Source organism: Poromitra crassiceps, assembly GCF_964638095.1.
Source record: "Poromitra crassiceps genome assembly, chromosome: 2".
Classification (NCBI taxonomy): Eukaryota; Metazoa; Chordata; class Actinopteri; order Beryciformes; family Melamphaidae; genus Poromitra; species Poromitra crassiceps.
In genome coordinates, this window is record NC_139624.1 from 16976504 (window position 1) to 17000260 (window position 23757).

At 43.6% G+C, this 23757-nt stretch overlaps 1 protein-coding gene across 1 annotated transcript in view; it reads right to left on the reverse strand.

The window, feature by feature from the left end:
• The window catches only part of LOC310798628 (rho guanine nucleotide exchange factor 39-like), a gene marked incomplete at its 3' end in the record, with an annotated part of 142088 nt that overhangs the window by 83669 nt on the left and 34662 nt on the right, over window positions 1-23757 (reverse strand). The window contains exons 5-6 of the mRNA XM_083661170.1: window positions 21784-21902; window positions 6299-6369 (exon numbers count right to left, since the gene is read on the reverse strand). Coding sequence (XP_083517296.1) covers window positions 6299-6369; window positions 21784-21902 — 190 coding nt within the window. The remainder of the gene's footprint in view (window positions 1-6298; window positions 6370-21783; window positions 21903-23757) is intronic.

Below are 23757 nucleotides of genomic sequence, written 5' to 3' on the forward strand. Positions count from 1 at the left end.
CTTACAATACAACCAGGCTCACCCCCCCCCCCCAGACACACACACACCCTTACAATACAACCAGGCTCACCCCCCCCACACACACCCTTACAATACAACCAGGCTCACCCCCCCCCCCACACACACACACACACCCTTACAATACAACCAGGCTCACCCCCCCCCCCCCACACACACACACACCCTTACAATACAACCAGGCTCACCCCCCCACACACACCCTTACAATACAACCAGGCTCACCCCCCTACACACACCCTTACAATACAACCAGGCTCCTCCCCCCCCCCCACACACCCTTACAATACAACCAGGCTCATCCCCCCCCACACACACCCTTACAATACAACCAGGCTCACCCCCCCCCCCCACACACACCCTTACAATACAAACAGCCCCCCCCCACCATCGACATATAGGTGGACTGAGGATCTGGTCCCGTTCCGTGAAGCCGCTGCATGTTAGATCGCCGCTCTGGAGGCAGGTGTCAGTATAGGTCACAAGGCCCGCCTCCCCATGTTGGTGGTTGGGGAAATCACAACCGAAATATTCACAGTACACATCAGATAATTTTTTTCCAAAGGTGGGTTGTATCATTTTAGATAGGTATTATCATGCTAATGCCTGTGCAAGTGGTCATTTTTCTGATCAGTTTGTTTTTAAGTAGTTATTTGACATATAAAACGGGATGATTGACAGCTGTGGCAGCCAGTCTCAAGCCGTCACTGGCTGGACAGGCTCTTCACCTTATAGATCTAGTAGACACTACTTGGTAAAACCGAAGGAAGACACTGCTTGATCTATCTACCAGACTGTATATCGTCGATGGACCGCAATAAAAAGGACATTGTTTTGAGAAAGGTGCGCGAGGAAGTAACGTTGGTTGGGGACTGAAGTAAGTTCAGAAAATATGTGTTTTATTAGTTAATCCAGCTACGTTATCGGTTATTATAATACACAATGGTTTTAATGGAAGCAGGCTAGCATTACCCGCTTGTGTTAACCGGCTGTTTTGCTAATGCGTTAGCGTTAGCTTATACAGACACTGGAGGTTTTATTTTTGGTATTAAAGCAATAAACATTTTTATATAGATATCTCAGGGAAGTGCTTTGACTGTGGGGATGTTCGTTCTTCACAAGCTCCTCTCTTAGCTGTTGTAAGGATATACAGAGAAGAGACCAGGCAGCCTGGCTAATGCACTGGGCTAACGTTGGGTAACTAAAACAGAAGGAAGACACTGCTTTATCTGTCTACCAGACTGTATATCGATGGACCGCAATAAAAAGGACATTGTTTTGGAAAGGTGCACGAGGAAGTAACGTTGGTTGGGGACTTAAGTAGTAAGTAAGTTCAGAAAATATGTGTTTTATTAGTTACTCCAGCTAGGTTATCGGTTATTTTAATACATCAATGGTTTTAACGGTGTCGAGCTAGCATTAGCCGGCTTAGCTTCATTCTTTAATGTCGGCATAACATTACCAACAATCTAACAACCGATAACGATAGCTGGAATAACAGACACATATTTTCAGAACTTACCAGGTTGTCCAACTGCCTGCGTATGCCAGGAAATGTGTTTTATAACGTTACAACTCCCGGGTATAAAATGAGCCTACACAATACCAGCCATTAGCGAATAGCTAACGGGTTAGCCTGTCACAAACAGACACTAGAGGTTTTATTGGGGTGAAGCACGAGGAGAGTATTTAGCCTATATATCTCTGGAAAGTGCTTTTACTATGGGGATGTTCACAAGCTCCTCTCCTCGTAGCTGTTGTATAAGGATACAGAAGAGACAGGCAGCTGGATAACGTTAACGTTAGTTAGACAAACGACCCGACTGAGAGACAGCAGCACTGGGCCGCCCAGTCAGTAAACATTACAACGTAGCCAAAGGTTCAGTTCGATTTCACCTGTTAAACCAACATTTGTTACAAAATGAATTTAAATCATAACGTTAACCAAATGCTACGGAAACATTAGCTAATCAACAGTGCTGCAAAGATCAGTTCATAGGATAATAATTTCCCCCTGTATGACGGTTTGTTACCGAGAGCACCTCGGAGTCTGGCTGGTAGGAGCAATCTCCGACAACCAAATTCAGATTTCCATACAGGCGTCATTTTCATAAACTGACCTCATAGTGGGAATCTACATGGTTACTTTTGACGAGACAAAAAATATTACAACTTAAAATGCCATATTTACAGAGCTAGACTGTATATAAATTAGTGCTGCACGATTAATCGAATCGCAATCGCAATCGCGATGTCAGCACGTGCGATTGCATAACCGCAAAAGTGTGCGATTATTTTATTTTTTTCACGTCTTTTTGAGTGTGTGTGTGTGTGTGTGAGAGCCTCCTTTAAACTAACGTTACACGCGACGCAGCAAACACACGTTTCTCAGCCATCACACTGGGCATCAATACTAGCGGGAGACTTCTCCCATGCACCCCCGCAAATAAGTAATGTTATGTGCAGCAAGGTACATATTATCTACAGAGAGGGCGAGAGAGAACATCCATGATCGCTAACAGCAAGCTATGCTAATAACTAGCTAGCCGTTCGTTCAGAAACGCATGTAAACAGCCGTGTGATCAGTGAGAACGTCAGTAAAATAAGGAGAGAGCTGCAGGTGCTTATGCAGAACTAGTGCGCGATTAAGTACACAGTGGGGATGACCCGCTGTGATGAAGAATATAACGAGATTAACAAGGTTGATAGCAAAACACTGTCGCAGCTGCCAGCACTGGCAGCATCACCTCCAGGCTAGCTAACTAGCCTGTCACATGACGCCTTCATGGTCCCTCGTTAAAAGTCTGCAGATGCACGTTCTCACCTCTCTCTCTCAAGAAGCGTCACGTGAGTGTGGCGTTTAAGGCCATCTGTCGCTACAAAATAAATAAACGGGGTGTATCATTCATTAGTATTGCTGGACAGACATGTAACTAACTTTGCAACTTTGCTGAGCCATCTTCTATGTGCTGTAACACAGTGCAGTTTCTATTTGACTGGTGTTTCTTTTTTACATGTTTGGGACAGGCAAATGTCTCAAAATGTTTTATTTTTTTGTAAAGATAATTTAATTTCAAATTGTTTTATTTTTTTAGTTTTAATATATTTTAAATTGTAACATATTTCATGTAGCTATTTTAGTCTGTGATATGTGAAACTGTGGTATTTTTGTCCAAGGTTATCATACCGTCAAAAACTCATGCCGGCACATCCCTAGATACCTAGTGGCAGTGGTGGCCCAACGGTTAGAGAAGCGAGCTTCAATCCCCGGGACCGGCAGGATAAATCTGGGTGGGGAAAGTGAAAAGGCAGCGCTTGCCCCTCCCTCATTACCACCACTGAGGTGCCCTTGAGCAAGGCCTTAACCCCAACTGCTCCAGTGGAGCTGATCAGTGACCAACAGATCAGACTGTGGTTGTACTGGTCAGCTTCCAGGTATGAATGTGTGTGTGAATGTGAACAGGGCACTCCTGAAAAAGAGAGCATTGCTCTCAGTGAGACTCCCCCTGTATAAATAAAGGTAAAAAAAAAAAAAACTCTTGTTTATTATATCGCAATCACAATCGCAATCGCAATATTGTCCACCCTAATCGCTAATCGCACCTTTTCCCCAAATCGTGCAGCACTAATATAAATACACAACGCACTGTGCGCATTCTAGAAACAGCAGCACTACATAAGAAGGTTCAGAGGGGCGGGGACCTTGGGGGTTCTAACTCAACGGAGCTACTGCGCAGAATCTGGTTCACTGAACTGGCAGGATTTTGGCTTCACTCGACCATACTGGGCGGAGATAGGCGTCATCTCTCCATATTCATATAGCTCAATGCCCCCCACACACTCTCTCTTACAACCAGGCTCACCCCCCCCCCCCCCCCCGTGAAAAGCTGAGGAGTTTAAAAAAGGATCTCTAATGAGAGGAGGAAGAGGCACATTTAGATATGTACCTTCATCTTAGAGTCAGAGGCTGTTTTAATTTGTAAGCAGAGGCAGCACACAACCAAGCACATTTTAATTGATACACATAAATAATTCTTTGTGTACATTTGCACTTGAGTCAGAGTCGCTGTTTATTTGACGATTGAAATGAGTCATTATCAGGATTCATGTTGATTTTGAAGATTTTATTTATTAATATAGCTCCTGCTTAATATCCTCTGATCCGCTCCCAATTAATGATGTCAAACTCCACATCAAACTCCAAGTTAGACTCACATTGAGCTCTGCTGCTCTCGTTCCTCAAGCAGCCGAGCTACGCTGTGACCAGGAAGGAGAGTTCAACAACCGGCAACAATGTGACTTCCGGTCGTATTTCTTCCAAATTAAAAAAAAACATTCCATACAAGTCTAAAGCACACAGATGCCATTGAAAACTTTGATCTTGAAATATGATATTGGAATGGAGTTATCTAGTGTATTAATTATCTTTATAATAGTCTTAATTTTGACGAATCCATGCACGTTATGCAAGTCAGTGCATTTACGTAGTCGATGACGTTGACGCGTCGGGACAGCCCTAGCCAGCAATAAAAATAAGTCCTAACATTGCTGTCCCTAACATGGTAGAAACATGGCAGAAGATAAGATGGCTGCCAGTGGTAAAATAAGTTGTTGTCCCTGTTGTCCCTAACATGGTAGCAACGTCATATAGAAGAAAAGATGGCTGCCAAGTCCCAACATGTTGTCTCTAGCATGATAAACGTGGCAGAAAGGCTTTAGGTTCAATTCAGGAGGGAAACTCGGACACAGGGACGTCATGTGGGCGTGTCTTCAGTCATTAATGGGACTCTGCTCTGTGACATGTAAACAGGAATATGAATGGAATGTTCTAAAATAACTCCTGTAAACACCTTAACTCATTGAGTGCCAATGACGACAGCTGTCGTCAATTCGAATACTAACATAGAGTGCCAAAGACGATAGCTGTCGTCAATTGCCTTTTTTGACGGTGGGATGTGGATCAAAGCCTTATGTATGTCCTGTACAAATATTGTAGCTATTGAAGCTGTATAACCTATTTTACGGACTCATCAGGTGGCGACAGTGCTCTCCAGATTAGAGAAAGGTCCGGAAAACAGCCTGAAAAAGCCCCGTGATCAAAGACAAACCACTCATGCTGCAGCCCAGAGCCATGTAGATTGCTCTGTCTGGAGCTGACGCTGGCTGCGAACAGCAGTCAATCCGCTCCCACAACTGAGCCCCTCTGCATCTGTCTGTCTGTCAGCATAGTTTCTCCACATGATTAGCCGCTAGAAAAGCAGCAGCCGACACTGAAAAGCCAAACCTTTCCCTGCAGTCCGGTGTGGCTTTTCCTGTCGCGCTGCCTGGGAGGCGGCGCACAGAAAGCACTCCGAAAATAGACGCTGGGTGCGTGAGGCTGTGTGTTACTAGTGTGGGGAGGAGTTTGCAGCTGAGGGGGGGAGAGGGGGGTGGGGCACGCAGGGCAGCACACAACTACACCACGTCACTACATCAGAAAATATTAGCTAGAGTCAGTGAATGTGCTTGAAATGCTTCATTTCACAAAAGGCTGAATATCTCAGCTTCTAGATGGAAATGCCTGTTTTTGCTGTTTTTGACCTATCTTCTCCGGCTGATAACTAAAGAACGGAAAATGGTATCAATAAACTTTTTTTTGCTGATGATACAATAGAGTCTCCTTGTTCTTTTTGCGTGTTCGGTGTTTACATAGTAATATCACACAATATTCTGTGGGCCTCGAGAAATCACTGAAAACGCTCTGAAACTCTGGCACTGGGAGCGTCCGTTCTCCAAAAGTGGCTGGCACTCAATGAGTTAATTGAAATATTGTCTTATTTAGATTAAGGTCAATAGCAGGATGATTGCCCTCCATCTAAACAGTCAGTGACAGAGCTTGCTTGGCACGGTGTGAGCTGGGCTGATTCTCTTTGCGTTTCCTCCTGTTGGAGTCGCCTGACAGGCTGGAACCGTTTACAGTCTCACAGGGAGGAATTCTGAAGGAACTCTGTGCCACTGATACAAAGCACATCAGGAGCACAAGCAGTTCTCTTGTCTAGGCTGCTGCTGCTCAATCCTGACACAACAAACACCAACCTCAGCTTCACACACGTGTGCAAATGACACAACAAACACCAACCTCAGATTCACATGTGTGTGTGTGTGTGTGTGTGGCTCCAGACAGATCTCTTGAGAATAAAAGCGCCCGCAAAAACGTAGCTGGGTTAATCCAGAAATATTTCCCCCTTGAAAGGCAACACGGTGATTATTGAACTAGCCACACGATGGGGAAGACACTTACTTGAAAGCTGCTGAAACTCTGGGTTGTCTGGACTGGTGTTCTCTGTCAGGTCCTGTAGGAAATGTTTATACCTGAGAGAAAAGTGAAAATAAACAAGGTCAACATGTGCAACGTGTCTAAAAATATCACTGACGAGAGTGTCAGAAGTAAAGTGGAACAACAAACGGTAGGTATAAGCCAGCGAGACGGGCTTTGGCTTTGTCATTTCAATGCAACGTTCTTCACGCCGCCCAGCCACTATCAGAGGCATGCCTTCACTCATCAGAGCACTCTGTGTCAACTCATCCTGTCAGCGCAAACCAGACACAGCAGCAGTGTCTGGAAGGCTTGGCTAAATAAACCAGACACAAACACAGCAGCAGTGTCTGGAAGGCTTGGCTAAATAAACCAGATACAAACAGCAGCAGTGTCTGGAAGGCTTGGCTAAATAAACCAGACACAAACACAGCAGCAGTGTCTGGAAGGCTTGGCTAATTAAACCAGACACAAACACAGCAGCAGTGTCTGGAAGGCTTGGCTAATTAAACCAGACACAAACACAGCAGCAGTGTCTGGAAGGCTTGGCTAAATAAACCAGACACAAACACAGCAGCAGTGTCTGGAAGGCTTGGCTAATTAAACCAGACACAAACACAGCAGCGGTGTCTGGAAGGCTTGGCTAAATAAACCAGACACAAACACAGCAGCAGTGTCTGGAAGGCTTGGCTAATTAAACCAGACACAAACACAGCAGCAGTGTCTGGAAGGCTTGGCTAAATAAACCAGACACAAACACAGCAGCAGTGTCTGGAAGGCTTGGCTAAATAAACCAGATACAAACACAAGGCCGGATTAACCATAGGGCAACCGGGGCAGGTGCCCCGGGGCCCTCCAAAAAAAAAAAAAAATTTTTTTTTTTTTTTTTTGCTCGGGCTCATGTTGGGCTCCACAGAACTATGACACAAATCTAAGACCAATCAGGACTAGGGATGTTCATCAATTATCGAAAATCGATAATTGATCGTTAAGGATTGGAATCGATCCTGTGGCATTTGGATCGATTTTTTAATTATAAAAAAAAAAAAAAAAAAAAAGATTTTTTTTTTTTTTTTTTTTTGGACTAGGTTTGGGTGGAATTCGTTCCTCCTCGCCCCACTCCATTGCACAGCCGACTAACGTGAGGTGGAGCTTCATATAGTCTCTAGTTTTCTGGCTGGGCACGGGCCTTTGTGCCAACAAAACTGTTTTAAACATGGGAAATTCACACCGGCATGCGCCGGGGACAGCAGTGTTGGAGAGGAGACACATTGAAATAAAGAGTTCATTGAGGAGAACGTCTTTCGTATTTTCTGCCATAGGCATTCATTTTGTAAAAAAAAAAAAAAAAAAAATAGTGAAAATATTGAAAATTTTCTAAGTATTAATATGATCGATAATCGATAATTGATCGTTAATTTTCACCGATTATCGATTTTGGAAAATTTTCAAAATGAACATCCCTAATCAGGACAAAATAAAATGTGTTTCCAAGAAGATTAAGTCTGATGATTTAGTCTCATTGGATGCCTGTGGGCAAGTGGTGACCAGGGGCGCGGGAAGTGGGGGTGCTTGTAGTGCTGCGGCACCCTCTGCTGTTTTGTATTGGAAATGTAATGTCAATTATTTTTTCATCATTGTAAAGCCACAGCACAGTGAAGAGGATATTAATGTGAAGATTAGCCTCTTCCTTTTGCTCTCAGAGTGCATCAGATTCATGCATTTTACTTTAAAATGTACAAAATGTCTTTGTCCAGGGGGGGCACAGCCCCCCCTAGAAACCCCCGAGTCAGACTAATATTTTTATCCTGCTGGTGCTACCTGTTTGCAAAGCCTTGAATCGCCTATGAGTGAGTGAGAAACAGAATCTCAGAAACTGAATAATGCCATAACAGTATAATACTAATGTTAATTTAAAATGAGATATTCCTCTAAATATGGCGAAAAAACATCCAAACATCCGGACGATGGGTAGGGGGGCCCCTGGGAGCTTCAGTGCCCCGGGGCCCCTGGGGGTGTTAATCTGGCTCTGCACAAACACAGCAGCAGTGTCTGGAAGGCTTGGCTAAATAAACCCCCGGTGACAGATTTTCTTTTATATTTTAAAGTAAAACGCATCAATCCGGTGCACTACCTAGAGAGGGTTCCAGGTTTAGGGACAACCTAGAGAGGGTTCCAGGTTTAAGGGCAACCTATAGAAGGTTCCAGGTTTCTCTAATTTCTTTAGTTTTTCACACTTTTTCACATCAAAAGTTCATTTTTCAAGATTTCATTGATAACAGTAATGTACAGTTTGCTGACGTCACCTAGTACTATCACATTTCTACCCCATTTCAACCAATCATTTCACGACATGCAGCTGTCAATCAAATCTTCATTTCAGGATAATTTTCTCTCCCAAAAGAAAGAGAAAATGGCGCCTAGTGCCTGTCATCTGGTAGAATTCCTATCCCATAAACTAACTACTAACTTGGCCAATTGTATGAAACAACAATAAAAACAATAATGTCTAAGAATGCAAAGAAATGTAACTGGCTCGTTAAAACACGCATTCCAGGAATATTATTTACATTTATAACGATAATGGCGCGCACCTCCGAGCCTGACAGCCTCCCTGGCTGCCAGGGGTCGTCTCTCGGAGATTCCAGGCGGGCGGGCAGCACCCATGCATCGGATTGTCCGCACGAAGCCGGTGGCTGCCTGGTACTCCGCGGATCCCTCGCGTAGCACGACAACACGCTGAATCCCACCCGATTTGGGGGTGGAACACGCCAGGATTGGCCGATGCCAAAGCCAGTCGACAGAATTGTCAAATCAAATCATCGACACCGTATATGGTCCGCCTCTCAATTTGTCTTCAGTCTGAAACGGACTCAGATGCGCGTGACGAACGGGTTCACCTCGACTTTAAGAAATGAGATGAGCTGAAGAGGGGAAAAGCGAGCGATTCTTTATTCAGGGCAGGAAAAGGGGAATCAGCTGAAGTGATTAAGTTAAGTGCTTTTGGACTCAGGGAAGTTTCCAGATGGAGCGTGTTCATTATGCGACTTTAGCTCGGCGTTTAAACAAACCAAAACAATGAACACCACGTCTCATCTGCTCCACACTGCTTCAGGTTAGGCTGCACGCTGTGCTTAACAGACTCATCACTGACAGTATCCACAGCTAAAATAGACCAGAAGAAATAAAAAACTGTCAAAAATATATAGTCGGTGTGTGTGTTTTTGTTGTTGTTTTTTACTTGTATTTATCTAGGGGAAGTCCAAAGAGCTTCATGCCTCTTCCAGCAAGGCACACATACTGGGGGCTGTCCAGCAGAGCTGAACAATTAATTCAAAAATCTAAATCACAATTTGAACTTCTGCAGTTTCCAAATCACAGATGCTGCAAAGAGAGGGAGGTCCAAAATGGACTTCTAAATGAGGTATTTTAGTGCTGCAGGTAATCTCTGCTCTAGGGTTGTCAGAAATATCGATACTTCGGTACCAGTAGCGGAGGGTACACCGGGGCAGAGGGTGCACCCGCCCCGGGCCCACTCCACAGTGGGGCCCCATCAAAAAAAAATTTTTTTTTTTTTTTTTGCAGGCCACCGGGCATCGGCCCGACATGCCCGATTATGCAGTCCGCTCCTGTCTGTGTGTGAGAGGGAGACAGGGGCAGACAGGGTGCTGTCTGTGACAGCCTGTCGCTGTCCATCTGCGGTGGTGCTGAACCGAGGGCTGTGCCTCGGTGCTGAAACATCTGAAGAGGCCTGGCTGGCAACCTGTGTTTTTATTTTTCTTCTTCAGAACAAGCTTGTCTGTAAAGTGGCTTCACTGTAGGCTTTCTTGGACATAATATTACTTGGCTCAATGAGTGACAAATTGTGTTTTCGGATATAGGGGCTATCAGCTATTTTACAGTTGTGACTTAAAATGACTTTATTTAATAAAGTCAGTGGTGTGAGTGTGAGAGGAATTCAATCAATAGACAATAACATTGGTGTGTTTAAAATGAGATTCCACTAAATATGGCTAAAACAGATTCAAATATGCAAAAAAGGCCAAAAGCTTCGCCCCCTCTGGGCTGATAGGGTCGCTCCGCCCCTGTTCGGTACTTACTCGATACTAAAGATTTTAAACGGATACAATACTACAATATCGAGTTTATCGATACTACAGTAGATACATCGCTTTCTTCGCCTCCCCCACACAAACTGGACACACACACACACTCATCACACGGCTGCAGCAGCAGCAGAGGCCTTCCTCCCTGCTCTCACCCGGCTTCTTGTTGTCTGCATGGTTTTCGGCTTGTCGCTAACAAAACTTTCCCTCAGTTTCCTGAGGGAAAGAGCCTTGTCAACACGGCAAGTGTCATAGTAGATCACGTCCACAACCAGTTAAGGAATTTCCAGGGGTAAGCTCCCATTTCAACGTTTCAACATGTATCAGAAACATTAACGTAATGTTACCATTATTAGGCGGTAGCCACATTAGCCGCTAAGCTATTCCAAATGTTATATTTTAGAGCCAGCAGCTAACATTAGGCCTGCCTGAGTAATCGACTGTTAATTTATTAAGACACACAATTATTTGCGTCTGATGTGTGACATTCTCTTATAGTCCCAGATTGAATCTGAGGAAAGAAGACCTGCAACAACTAGACCCAAACACACATGTATATATATATTTTTATATTATATTATATTTTCTCATGTTTTAATAATACAAAAATAAATGCCTCTTAATGTGTTGTAATTTCCGCCCCGTGGTATTGAAAATGGTATCGAGTATCGATATTTTCCAGGGTATCGATATCGAAGTTGAAATTCTAGTATTGTGAAGTACAATATTGGTGAAAAGCTTTCATCATACTTAAATTGAGTCAATTCTCCACACTTTTTTTTAATTTAGAAAATAATTTGAATTTACTATTTTAAAGTTCTAAAATATTTAACGAGGAAAACCTGTGATGATGAATCGTAGTTTCAATTACAATTCTGTCAAATAATGGCAAATCGCAATTTGATTTTTTTGTCTATATTTTTCAGTCTTCTAGTATTGGCCAATGGGATATTTCCAATATAACTGCAGTCTTTTACTTGTTGCCCTGTATAATGGCAGCCTTCTGCTGTGAACGAGAAGCTCAGTTTGGGGTTCAGCTCCTTGCTCAAGTGCACTTCAGCACAAATTGTTAAGGGAAAGGAGTGTTACTCACTCACTTTACCCATCAACATCTTGCTAACCCGTCAAGAGGATTCGAACCAGCGAGCTTCTTTGTCATAAGTCCGCCGCTTTCCCCTCTCGGTAACTGCCACTCCCAGTTTGCTGCTATTTTTTTTTTCCTATTTCAAATCAGTCTTACTCTGCACACTTTGGACAGCACAATCTATTTGCGGTGCAGTTAAGTAACTTATCCCCCCCGATGTCTCCATCTAAAGTAGTAGTTGTGGAGAGCGTCAGCTTGCTCAGAAATCTTTACCCTGTTTGGTGGGACGATGTGACCTTGAAGGTGCATTGACAATTGACATTGATTTCCACTGTGTCTGTCTCTGCCTTGCCTCCCTTCTCTTTGTGCAGTCTGGGCTTGTTTTAGAGACACAGCGGTGCCAGAGAGAGAGGCCATTAGCGATGCTAACAGACCGACTGCCACACACCACTTCTGCTGGCCCATCTTGGTGGCATCAGTGGGATGAGCCGTGTGTGGCATGGGAGATTGATGCTAAATGGACTGCATTTATAGAACGCTTTTCTAGTCTACCGAAACCACTCCAAGCGCTTTACAACATAATGCCTATAGATTCAGCCATTCACACACACACATTCATATGGTGGTAAAGCTACAGTGCCACACGGGGTGCTAGTGCAACCATCGGGAGCAATTTGGGGTTGAGTATCTTCTTGCCAAAAGGAGGATTTGTGTTTTGAAGGCAGTTTGATAGTGTTTTGGCTGCTGCCCTCTTGGTTCTTGCGCAGCTCACGTGAAATCAGGGGTTTCCCAAAGAGCCGCAGCTCCGCCTGCTATTGGGGTCCGTGATCCGCAAGCTGCGTGATCACTGGACAGGCGATCTGTCAATCATTCCATAAACATAGTCTTTTCTATCGTCTATTTTTCTCTAAACGGGTGAGTTACCGGTATATAAAAACATTTCATGTCATGTCATGTATGTTGATGTAAAAAAAAAAAAAAAGCTGGTGTGTTTTAAAGCCTTGCTTACTGTCAACAAATCTTGTGAAAAGAACACAATCAACAACTGGTTTGCTCTACTCCCGTTACTTTCTGCCTTCGCACATACCGTTTTTATCCGTTTACCCCAAAGTCACTGAGATAAAGGATAAGATAAAAAAACATTTAAAAACAGCTCACAAAGACATCGTAAGAAAAAAAGGGTTACCATGAAATTCCAGCTGTTGTAGTTATTACCAAATCAAATTCAAACAGGAACAAATCCTGCATTACACCCGGGGACTATTTTCAGTGCTACGGAACTACTTTCCTGAGATGGAAAACGTGTTGACAGCCGGCTGGCCCAGTGCAAAGGGATGGGTGTCGTTAAGATTTGAACAGGTACTACTACTCTTTTTATTGTTTATTTTTTAATTATTTTCTTGTGCATTTTTGCCCATCATAGGATTTGTTGACGGTAAGCAATGCATAAAAATAAAAAACACTTAGATGTGTCATTTCCTGTGTGGAGATGATTCCCCACCAGTGACCAAACTGACACCTCAATTTAATTTGGACAAATGGGGGTGACTCTAAAGCGTCTCAATTAGTGAGGATGGGAGGCGGCAGAACCCACTTTGTGGCCCACTTAGGCTGATAAGATGGCTGCATTTTCACATCAACATGTTGCTGTGGAATACACTCTGACTGCCTGCTAGCTTTCTAGGCCAAGGTGTTTACAGAGAGAAGCTGTTGCTGTTTGCTTCATCAGTGCTCCAACAACATGCATCCTGGAAGATAGGGGTGGGGGAAAAAATCGATACACCATAGTATCGCGATATTTTGCCTGACGATCGATATTGCAAAAAAAAAAAAAAAATGCAGGCCACATGCCATGCCAGGCCACCGGGCTGCTATAAACTTTAGTTCCAAGGCCAGCAGTAAACAAACGGTAGCATATTTTCATTTTGTTTTAACAGTAACAGTGTTGTCATAACAGTAATTTACAAATTCCCCAGTTACTGAATGGGCTGCACAAGATGTTTTGTGCAAGTGAAGTGAAATTGCATTGTTCAAAAACGACCCAAGTAGTCCACACACACATCCAGTTAAGGTGGACTGTAAGTAGACTGTAACAAACAGTTCAGTTTTATGAAACTTTATGAAAGTTGTTGGTCTGTCTACTTGACAATGTTGCTGCAATAAAATGGTTGAAGTCAGATGTACAGACTGGAAAATTGTTCTTATATAAACCAGATGTTGACAAGGTTTTCCTTTGGGGACATCATTTGCAGTTGAAAAAGTAAGAATTCGCAATATTTCGAAATATCGCAATATTCAATATATCGCAATATTCAATATATTGCAATATCGGCGATATCGCAATACTATCGTATCGTGACTCAAGTATCGTTTTAGCCCCTACTGGAAGACTGCTGCCATGACAGGTGGCCACAGACTTGGTTGGCCACTGCCAGGCTGTGTGGATGCTACTGTTAAGGCCACTGGCCCGACACTACAGGGGCCGGTTGCACCAACTGGTCTTAACTATGCCTGGTCGTAACTCCTACGTCGGTCTTAGTTAAGACCATGGACTTACGCCTGTTGCACCAACACGGCTTACGTCTGGTCTTAACTATGCTGGTCGTAGCAATGCGCGTCCATGTGAATTGCCAGGGAATGCAATGATGTTGCAAAAAATGTGCCTCGCGACCTGCTTGGAGCACTGTGCCACTACGCTCTATCAGCCACTACTGTAAAACACCCTCCCTCCTCTCACCCTCCCTCGCTCCAGGGGAAAAATGGCGGCGATTGAGCCAGAAAGACAGTCTGAATGAAATTGAATGTAACGTTCCCAATTCTATGTATTACATTCTAAAAAATTAACGGCAACATTTTGGAAGGCTAAGCCACACAACTAGCTCGTTGTAATCTAACGTCGTGCTTTCAAAGACGGCGAACTGGCGGTGTTACGACGATGACGGTCAAAAAGGTCTCCGCGGAGATCTCTGTTACAGGCAGGCTCTACGCCTCCTCCTGACCAGGCGTAGGAGTTACGCCTGGTCGTAGTGAAAATAAGGCTTAAGCCGTCTTGGTGCAACCGGCGTAGCTGTTAGGTCGTAAAGTTACGACCAACTTAGCTTAAGACCAGTGTAAGACCAGTTGGTGCAACCGGCCCCAGGTGAATAGGGTAAGAGTGGGCTGTTTTGTCTTCCTCATACTCTTGAGGCAGACATCTCCACTTCATTAGCACTTAATTTACATACACCAAAACCTTCAGCTTTTATTCCTGCTTTTTTTCTTCTTCTTCTTCTTCTTCTTATTTAGCTTTTTCTTTTTCAAGCTCCAAGGACGGCGTTTGTAGGCAGGACCTGCATGGTCCTGCCCGGAGGTGCACTCATTAGTTGTTATTTTTGAGGAGAGTGAAAAGAGTGAAGGTGTTTTGTGGGGGGAGCTGCAGTGGATCACCTCCAGACCCGTTGGAGGGGATCGGTCCAACCGCTAAACTCCCCCCCTCCCACCCGGGATCACTCCCAAGCCCGTAGGAGGGAGCCAGCCAGTCTGCTGGAGATCGCTGGGTCTTTTGTTTGTTTGTATTGTTTTTCCTCTCTCTTCAGTTTGGTTCTCCTTTCGACCAGCCTGATCCCTGTGCCTCCCTTCAGGTTTTATTCCTAACTATTTAGAAGATTTTTTTTACAGAGGGGTTTGTTCAGATATCACTCATAGCCTGATTTATATCACATTTTATTCGTAAAAAACATGGCGGAAATGGGATTTTGAATGACCGTCGGACAGTAGTTTTCTCATTTATATCCCAAATGACCTCTGTAAAAACCTTTGGCTCGAGAATTTTGAACCTGGCTTCATCCAATGTTCAGATTTCTGTTCTGGAAATCATATGTTTCTATAATCTAATGTTTAATTGTATGTTTAATTAGGTATATGCTATTTGCACCTGTACGTCAAATACGCCGAATTTAAAATGTTTAAGTACGTCCAAAGTATGCACATGACATGTGCACCTATGTGCAGTGAATATGCCACTGTCTCTGACTTGTCTTATCACTCTACTGCCTTATTTCTTGTTGTGTCTCTTGTTGTTTTTGCACTCATATGCCCTGTTATATTTGTACTATGTTGTAAACGGAGTTCACAGCACAAGAATTTCACACGTGATACTTGTACTACGGAGTGACAATAAAAATCTTGAATCTTGAATGAGCGCATTTCTAAGTAGATAATGCTTCATTTGCATATTTTGACAGACAATTTCAGAAAACTTGTCATATTTTGTTGTTGTTAATGTAAGTAATCAATTGGGGAACTTCCATGGTGATATCATAAAAAAAAAACTCTATTCTATGTGGCCTTATATGGCTCATTTATACTCTATTTTCATACGTAAATAGATGCGTCCGTTCCAAACGGTGTAATCGTCACTGCCCACATACTTCCACGTCTTTCACGTTGGTATCATGTTAATCAATACATCCACCAGTGGGCAGTAGAGAGTCCAATGTATGAGTGTGTGTGTGGTTCTGCTGCGTTTCATGCGTATCCGTAAGCTTTCAGATGACGGACAGAAAATGCAGGAAATGTCTCCGTCTTGAACGTATAATTGGGCCCTTACAGTAACACCGAGAAGCCACGGAGCTGAGGTGCACGGAGCCTCCGCAGCGTTGTTGTCGGCCATTACTCATTAGAAATGAAAGGAAAGCCGAACAAGCTCCAATTAAGCCGCCTTCAATTAAGAGACGCTTAAAAAGAGAAACAATTTCACTTCTTTCCTCGTCTCGTCTTGTAATAACAAATACATTACAGGCATTATCAGCGGCGGATGCCCTCGTCCTTATTAGGGAGGGGAGAGGAAAATCTAATTAAAGCGAGCGCGTAACAAAAAGGGAGCAGTCTAATGAGCATTATTACAGCACATTCCAAATAATGTAAACGGAACTCGCTCGTTTAGCCGCCCTGTCCCGCTCATTAGCCGGCAGAGCAAAAAAGAAGATAATGAGACAATGAGGTAATCTGAAGCATATTTATAACAGCTCAGATATTCTAATGAAGAATGCGGCTTTAGAAAGCATGCGCTGGCCTAGTTAGCCCGCCGCCGCCGCAGCTGCAGCAGCAGCAGCAGCCGCTAATTCCTTTGTAATATGCAGATGATATGCAGACTTTTTCCTCACTCTCTCCCGGCAGACATGTTGGGTCATTTGGGCACTTACACACACGTCAGTGAAGAAGAAGAGACGCAGGAAATATCTGTCTAATTATTTTTGCTTTAAATACGTGCATTACCCATTCAAAATGTCTAATTAAGAGACAACAGGCGCTGTCAAGCTTTTGCATGGGTTAGTGAACATGGCATAGGCTTGTGGGTAATTACTCAACTTTAATAGCTTCAAAAGAAAGGAACGCGCAGCCATAGTAAAGCCAGGACGAGCGGAGATACTCCGCTCTCCAAACTTCGGCAATTAAAATGTAATATGAAGTGATTGTGAAGACTGCGGTCTTATCTTCCTCTAAAAAGGGTGACTAACTGGGATTGTGCTGAAAAAGAATGTAACTTGCTGCAAAATGTGGATATTAGGAGACATTGTTCAGTCAAACTGCAGAATTACTGGAGCTTTGGTTATTGTGCGCCATGAAGTCAACTTCAAATCACCGCGTGGCGAATTTGAATTGGACACTTTTCAGTGAATATATCGCGGGGGAAATAATAGCCATTCAAGCCATGTATGGGGGGCCAATTGTCTGTGAATAGCTCATATTTAATAATCAGATTGTTGAACCCGTCTATTGAGCTGTGAAGTATGTTCTCTTCAACAGCGTCGACTAGTGATTAACAACAACACAATGTCGGGAGAGCCTCGACAATGGAGGCACATCATGGCCAGCCTCGCTTCGCTAGATGAGCCTATAGTGAAGTGACAATGAACTACTGGGTCAAGACAGACGACGCGAGACACCGATCATTCATTGAAATACAACTGGATGGCGGCGGAGCGCAGAGGAGGGAAGGCACTTAAGACGACACTTCACTCAGGATTCTTTCAGAAAGACCACAAAAGGAGAATTCAACAAAAAGCATCACCTTGCGTGGGAGAAGCCGAGCCATGTAAAGCTGCTGGGGGGGCTCTGAGCAGCTGTATCCCAAGGTCTCTATGTGAGAGCTAAGTCTCCATTATGGACACAAACACGAGCGATACAGACAGAGAGGGGCTGCTATTCACTCCAGACCTCATCGCTGTCATAATGCCCAGCTCAGTGGGGAGGAGGGCGGCCATCGCTGCTCCGGTGAAAGCCACTTAATAAAGGAAATGATTTTATTTCTCCCCCCGGCAGCACCGTTAAGTATCCACACTCCAGGCCCGGCAGCACCGTAAGTATCCACACTCCACGCCCTGCTTGCCATCCATCATCCTCGAAGGGTGATAAGTGACAACAATCGCCTGCTATTCCCCGCTGTGGAGACAGGGGGGGCGAGGTAACGGGGGGCGATTATCTGGCTGTGCCACTTAACATCATCATACAATTAAGAAAGACACATCCCTCCAGTCTCCAGAGTTTCACCCAGAAGAACGACAGACAGGCCAACCGATGACAGCGATGGGGGTAGGCAGGACTCGCCATCTTCGGCTGCTCGGAGTCCTCTCTGAACTTCCCTACAGCTGCGCAGCAATCTCTGACACTGCGGGGACAACTGTCGCCAAAAGGCTTATTTTGAAGGAATGGAAGTCCTCCTCTTCTTCACCTTCTTTCCAGGTGTGGCTGGTGGACATGGTCTCTGTGATACAGATGGAGAGACTCAGGTTCCTGAGAGCCAACTCATTTGGAAAGTTCTCGACTATCTGGGACCCGTTTTTAACCTACTTTGACGAGGTTAAGAATGACTAGTGACTGAGGTTAGGGGTAACTGACGGCTTGCCCAGCTGATTTCCCACAGACCCCTTGTATAAGATCCCATACGCATTATCTCTTACAAGCACATAAGCACCTTATGCGGATGGTAGCTCCACGTTACAATGCTAAATGTCAAAAATGTATGGATTTTTTTGATATTATTTTGATATTTATTATTGTTTTTTCATTTTTTTTATTTGACTTTTTATTATTATGACTTCTTTTCCTGTGTCTGAGCCTGTTTGTCTTGTATGTTTATCATTCTATAAAAGATTGAAAATAAAATATATTTAAAAAAAATAACAGCGATGAGGTACGGGGGGGAAGGAATGAGGGAGAGAGAGGAATGATACGTGACTGTGGTCAGCATCGTCACATCGTCACCCCTCAGAATGTCAAGAGTGGTTCAGTTCAGTTATGGTGTTTATAGTCCCTTGTTACACACGCATGTCTCAAAAGGCTTTACATAGCATCATCAGAGTATATACTACATCATATATCTACACGCAGTTATGTTACTTCATATACATATATACACATATTTACTACACAACACATTTGACTAGAACACATTATGAAACTACACAAACGCAGCATATCTTTAGACTGTGGGAAGAAACCCACACAAGCACGGGGAGAACAGGCAATCTCCACGCAGAAAGGACCGGGGGTGGAGGAGATTCAAACCAATGACCTTCTTGCTATGAGGCGACAGCGCTAACCACTGAGCCAAATCAAAGGGAAGATAAGCCTACAGTACGCTGGGGAGGAGAAACAGAACATAAGTTAGACGTGCAGTAAAAGTGGGTAGCACAGATGTTAAGGTGAAGGGTGGGCTCATCTCAGAGACATGATGGATGGACGTAACATCTCCAGTGCTCTGCTGTACGCACGCAGAGACGAGATGACGAGGAAGAGGGGCCTAATTAAGATACAAGCAAGCAGCTTGATAAAGCAGTGTCATGATACCTGCCGCAGCTCCGGCCCATTTCTCCTCTTTGTTCCACTAATTAACGAACGAGATCGAGACCGCGTGAAATTACAAACAACAAAAACGCTTGGTTAACTACGGAGATTTTGACAGTTTCTGGACAGTCTGAGTACTTGCATGGGAGCTATATCAAATAATAATAATTACATCTGTCACCAGGACTCTACGTTGTGCGATGCATCGGATGACTGGCGAAAAGAAAAGAAAACAGGCAAACAGCTCAAGCATGGAATCTATGAGCCGTCTACAACAGCCTTCTCCACAGTGGAGCAGCCATGCTGCAACTCCTCCACAAACTCACGGGAGTTTCTTTGGCACGATGACCAAAAAGCTGAAATGTTCTATGTTACTTCTAGGGATGGGACCGATCCGATCCAATATCGGTATCGGGTGCCGATATTGGCACTAATTCACGGATCGGATCGGAATCGGGGGGGTGGGGGGGTGGGGGTTGCAATATATTTTCTTAATTTTGTCTGCTTTTTGCAAGATATATATATATTTTTAATCTTTAATTGGTCAAATCTTTGCCTATACTGAATATTCAAGAAAAATATTGGTATCGGCATAATATCGGTATCGGCAGATATCCAAATTCAGGTATCGGAAACGGATCGGAAGTGGAAAAAATGTGGATCGGTGCATCCCTAGTTACTTCACTTCAACGTGCGTCGATTAAACACAGACAACTGAGGATGCAGTGAAAATGTTTCCTGGTACTTCTTTATTAACCCATTGATACCTGATGCAGCATTTGTGTGTGTATCCCTTTAAGACCGCGAACCGCGTCACGTGGTTCACGGTCTTAAAGGGATACACACACACACAAATGAGGGATATACACGCAAATGCTGCATCAGGTATCAATGGGTTAAACATCGTCAATCTGTGATGTCCAATGCATTCCAGCAGTTCTTTTGTGATGATGTCATTTACTTTTTTTGGTGCATACACTTTCCCTCAAACATCATCTACTTCTACTTCACTTAGTGATTCCCTACATTAGCCTGAGTGTCAGTGTTCTACTTCACTTAGTGATTCCCTACATTAGCCTGAGTGTCAGCGGACAAACAGTGTTGTTCAAATTCATCCACTGTCTAAAGATATGGACAGTCAAGGCCAATTTATGCTTGGTCTGGCCACACTTTTGAAACCGTCGCCGACAGAAATGAGGACTTGAGTCGGCGAGCAGTGTCTGCTACCTAGTGACATTTTTAGTGTCGCCGACTACGTCACGTAGTGTCGCGCAAGTCTGATTGGCTATATAGACGGCACGCGCGCATGACTTCCTTGTGTTTGGTTTTCGCTCGATTGAAATGAATGAACGTGTGTCCCCGCTATTTTTTATCAGCCTGTCCTTGATGTATGACTTCGTGAAAATCACAAAGAACACCGTGACCAATTTCCCAGAGAGAGAGGAGGTGAGTTGTGTGGTTGTGTGTTGTTTATATGCGGCTGCAGCCAAGTACGTTACATCTTGCCTCAGAGGTGGTTTCACTGTGCGTTCCCTCTCTTCTCTTGGCTGTCTGCACTTATAGCGTTCAGGTGTCACGTGACCGTTGAACCGAGGCGAACGTTCACTGAAGTATAAATGCAACACCATGAGCGACACTTTCTTTTTCGTCTGCGAAAATATAAATTAAGCTTCAGCGTGACGTTTGGGAGTCTGGCCGTCGCCATCTCAATCACTCGCAAAACATAGTCTTTTCTATCGTCTAAAACGGGTGAGTTATATAACAAGCGCAAATTCACAATAGCTGCAACAAATTACAAAAATGCAGTTGAAGACGTTATATTTGACAAACTATCATTCCATTTTGGTCTATCGAGGCTACTGTCTGTAGTGAGAGTGTGCCTGCTTATGAACGTTATTTCTTAGGACATGAATTATTAACTCAGCGTAAATGAATGACGTGAAAATATTTATTAAACAAAATTTCCGTGACTTTTCATGACCGTACGAACCCTGAAATGAGTTTGGTTGTACTTGTATTGTTCAGTAACTTGCAAAATAGTCTTAATCAATATGAAAAAGAATCGTGATAAGATCGTGGATTGTTCTCTTGCCTGAAAAAAGTTGTGATATGATATTTTTGCCATTTGGCCCACCCCCTAACCCCCCTAACCCCCCTAACCTGTGTGCCTTGAACATAAGGTGGTTCAAAATAAAGTGGTTAAATGAAAACTTTTTCTTGCTTTTCATGTTGTTTTTAACTAATAAAAACGGGTCATTAAAAATTAGCGATATCGACTGATATGAAATATTTTATATCGATATACTTTTTAGCTATATCGCCCAGCCCTAACCACCACAACAACAACAACACCAACAACAATATAGAAACAACACAATGTGCTGAGAAATGCAAGCTACATGGCTACCAGCTGTCTTGTGAGCAGTGTGAAAGTGTGTGAGGGTGAGGCTTACTGCTCAATCCTGTGGATGGGCAGCTGCAGCAGCTCCTCCAGTGTCTGCTTGTTGAACTCAGGTCTGTCCTCCTGCAGCTTCTTAAAGCGTCTGAAGGCCTTGTTCTTCTTCAGCTGGATCTAAGACAACAGACAGGAGACACGCTCTGTTACAATAGAGGATCTAAGACAACAGACAGGAGACACACTCTGTTACAATAGAGGATCTAAGACAACAGACAGGCGACACGCTCTGTTACAATAGAGGATCTAAGACAACAGACACGCTCTGTTACAATAGAGGATCTAAGACAACAGACAGGAGACACGCTCTGCTACAATAGAGGATCTAAGACAACAGACAGGAGACACGCTCTGTTACAATAGAGGGTCTAAGACAACAGACAGGAGACACGCTCTGTTACAATAGAGGATCTAAGACAACAGACAGGAGACACGCTCTGTTACAATAGAGGGTCTAAGACAACAGACAGGAGACACGCTCTGTTACAATAGAGGATCTAAGACAACAGACAGGAGACACGCTCTGTTACAATAGAGGGTCTAAGACAACAGACAGGAGACACGCTCTGTTACAATAGAGGATCTAAGACAACAGACAGGAGACACACTCTGTTACAATAGAGGATCTAAGACAACAGACAGGAGACACACTCTGTTACAATAGAGGATCTAAGACAACAGACAGGAGACACGCTCTGTTACAATAGAGGATCTAAGACAACAGACAGGAGACACGCTCTGTTACAATAGAGGATCTAAGACAACAGACAGGCGACACGCTCTGTTACAATAGAGCGGTGGTTCCCAAAGTTAAGAATGTTGCCGCCCACTTTGAAATCTGAAAATCTTCCGGAGCCAACCCAACCCTTTTATCACAAGTTAAAGTCGAGCTGAACCCAAAAATGACTTTTCTTTTCTTTTAGTTCAAATACCTGGGTATGCAGTGCACCTATTTAATAATGTATGCAAACAAAATCACAACAATCTAATTTCTTTAGTTTTTCACACTTTTTCACATCAAAAGTACATTTTTCAAGATTTCATTGATAACAGTAATTTACAGTTTGCTGACGTCACCTAGTACTATCAAATTTCTACCCCATTTCAACCAATCATATCACGACATGCAGTTGTCAATCAAATCTTCATTTCAGGATAATTTTCTCTTCCAAATGAAGTAGAAAATGGCGCCTAGTGCCTGTCATCTGGCAGAATTCCTATCCCATAAACTAACTACTAACTTGGCCTATTGTATGAAACATAAACAAAAAACAAAAACTATAATCTCTAAGAATGCAAAGAAATGTAACTGGCTCGTTAAAACGCGCATTCCAGGAATATCGTATTTACAGAAAGAGCGTAAATGGCGCTCGCTTGAGAGTGCGGTTGTCAGGGGTCGCCCGTCGGAGATTCCAGGCGGGCGGGCAGCACCCATGCATCGGATTGTCAGCTCGCTCCGCACGAAGCATGTGGCTGCCTGGTACTCTGCGGATCCCACTCGCGTAGCACGACAACACGCTGAATACCACTCGATTTGGGGGTGGAAGACGCCATGATTGACCAATGCCAAAGCCAGTCGACAGAATTGTCAAATCAAATCATCGACACGTACAGTATATGGTCCGCCTCTCAATTTGTTTTCAGTCTCCGACGCTCACGCTAGTGCATTCTGTTCCGGTTCACCTCGACTTTAACTCTGATCAGCACACAAGACTAAGATGATGTATTTCCCTATATGTTTTTTATATTATATATTTTTTTATATCATTAACAGAGCATTACTTGGACATAAGAGAAATTAATAATCCATCCACATACAAAAAAGAAATCGGCAAAATACCCATAAGCAGATTGCCAACATTTTCTCCCCTCTTACTCATCAGAAATATTTGCATGCATAACACATTTGTTGAGACTTAATGTGATGAGCAACAGAAGAAATCAATCCACAAGCTATTAGGCCAGTGATACT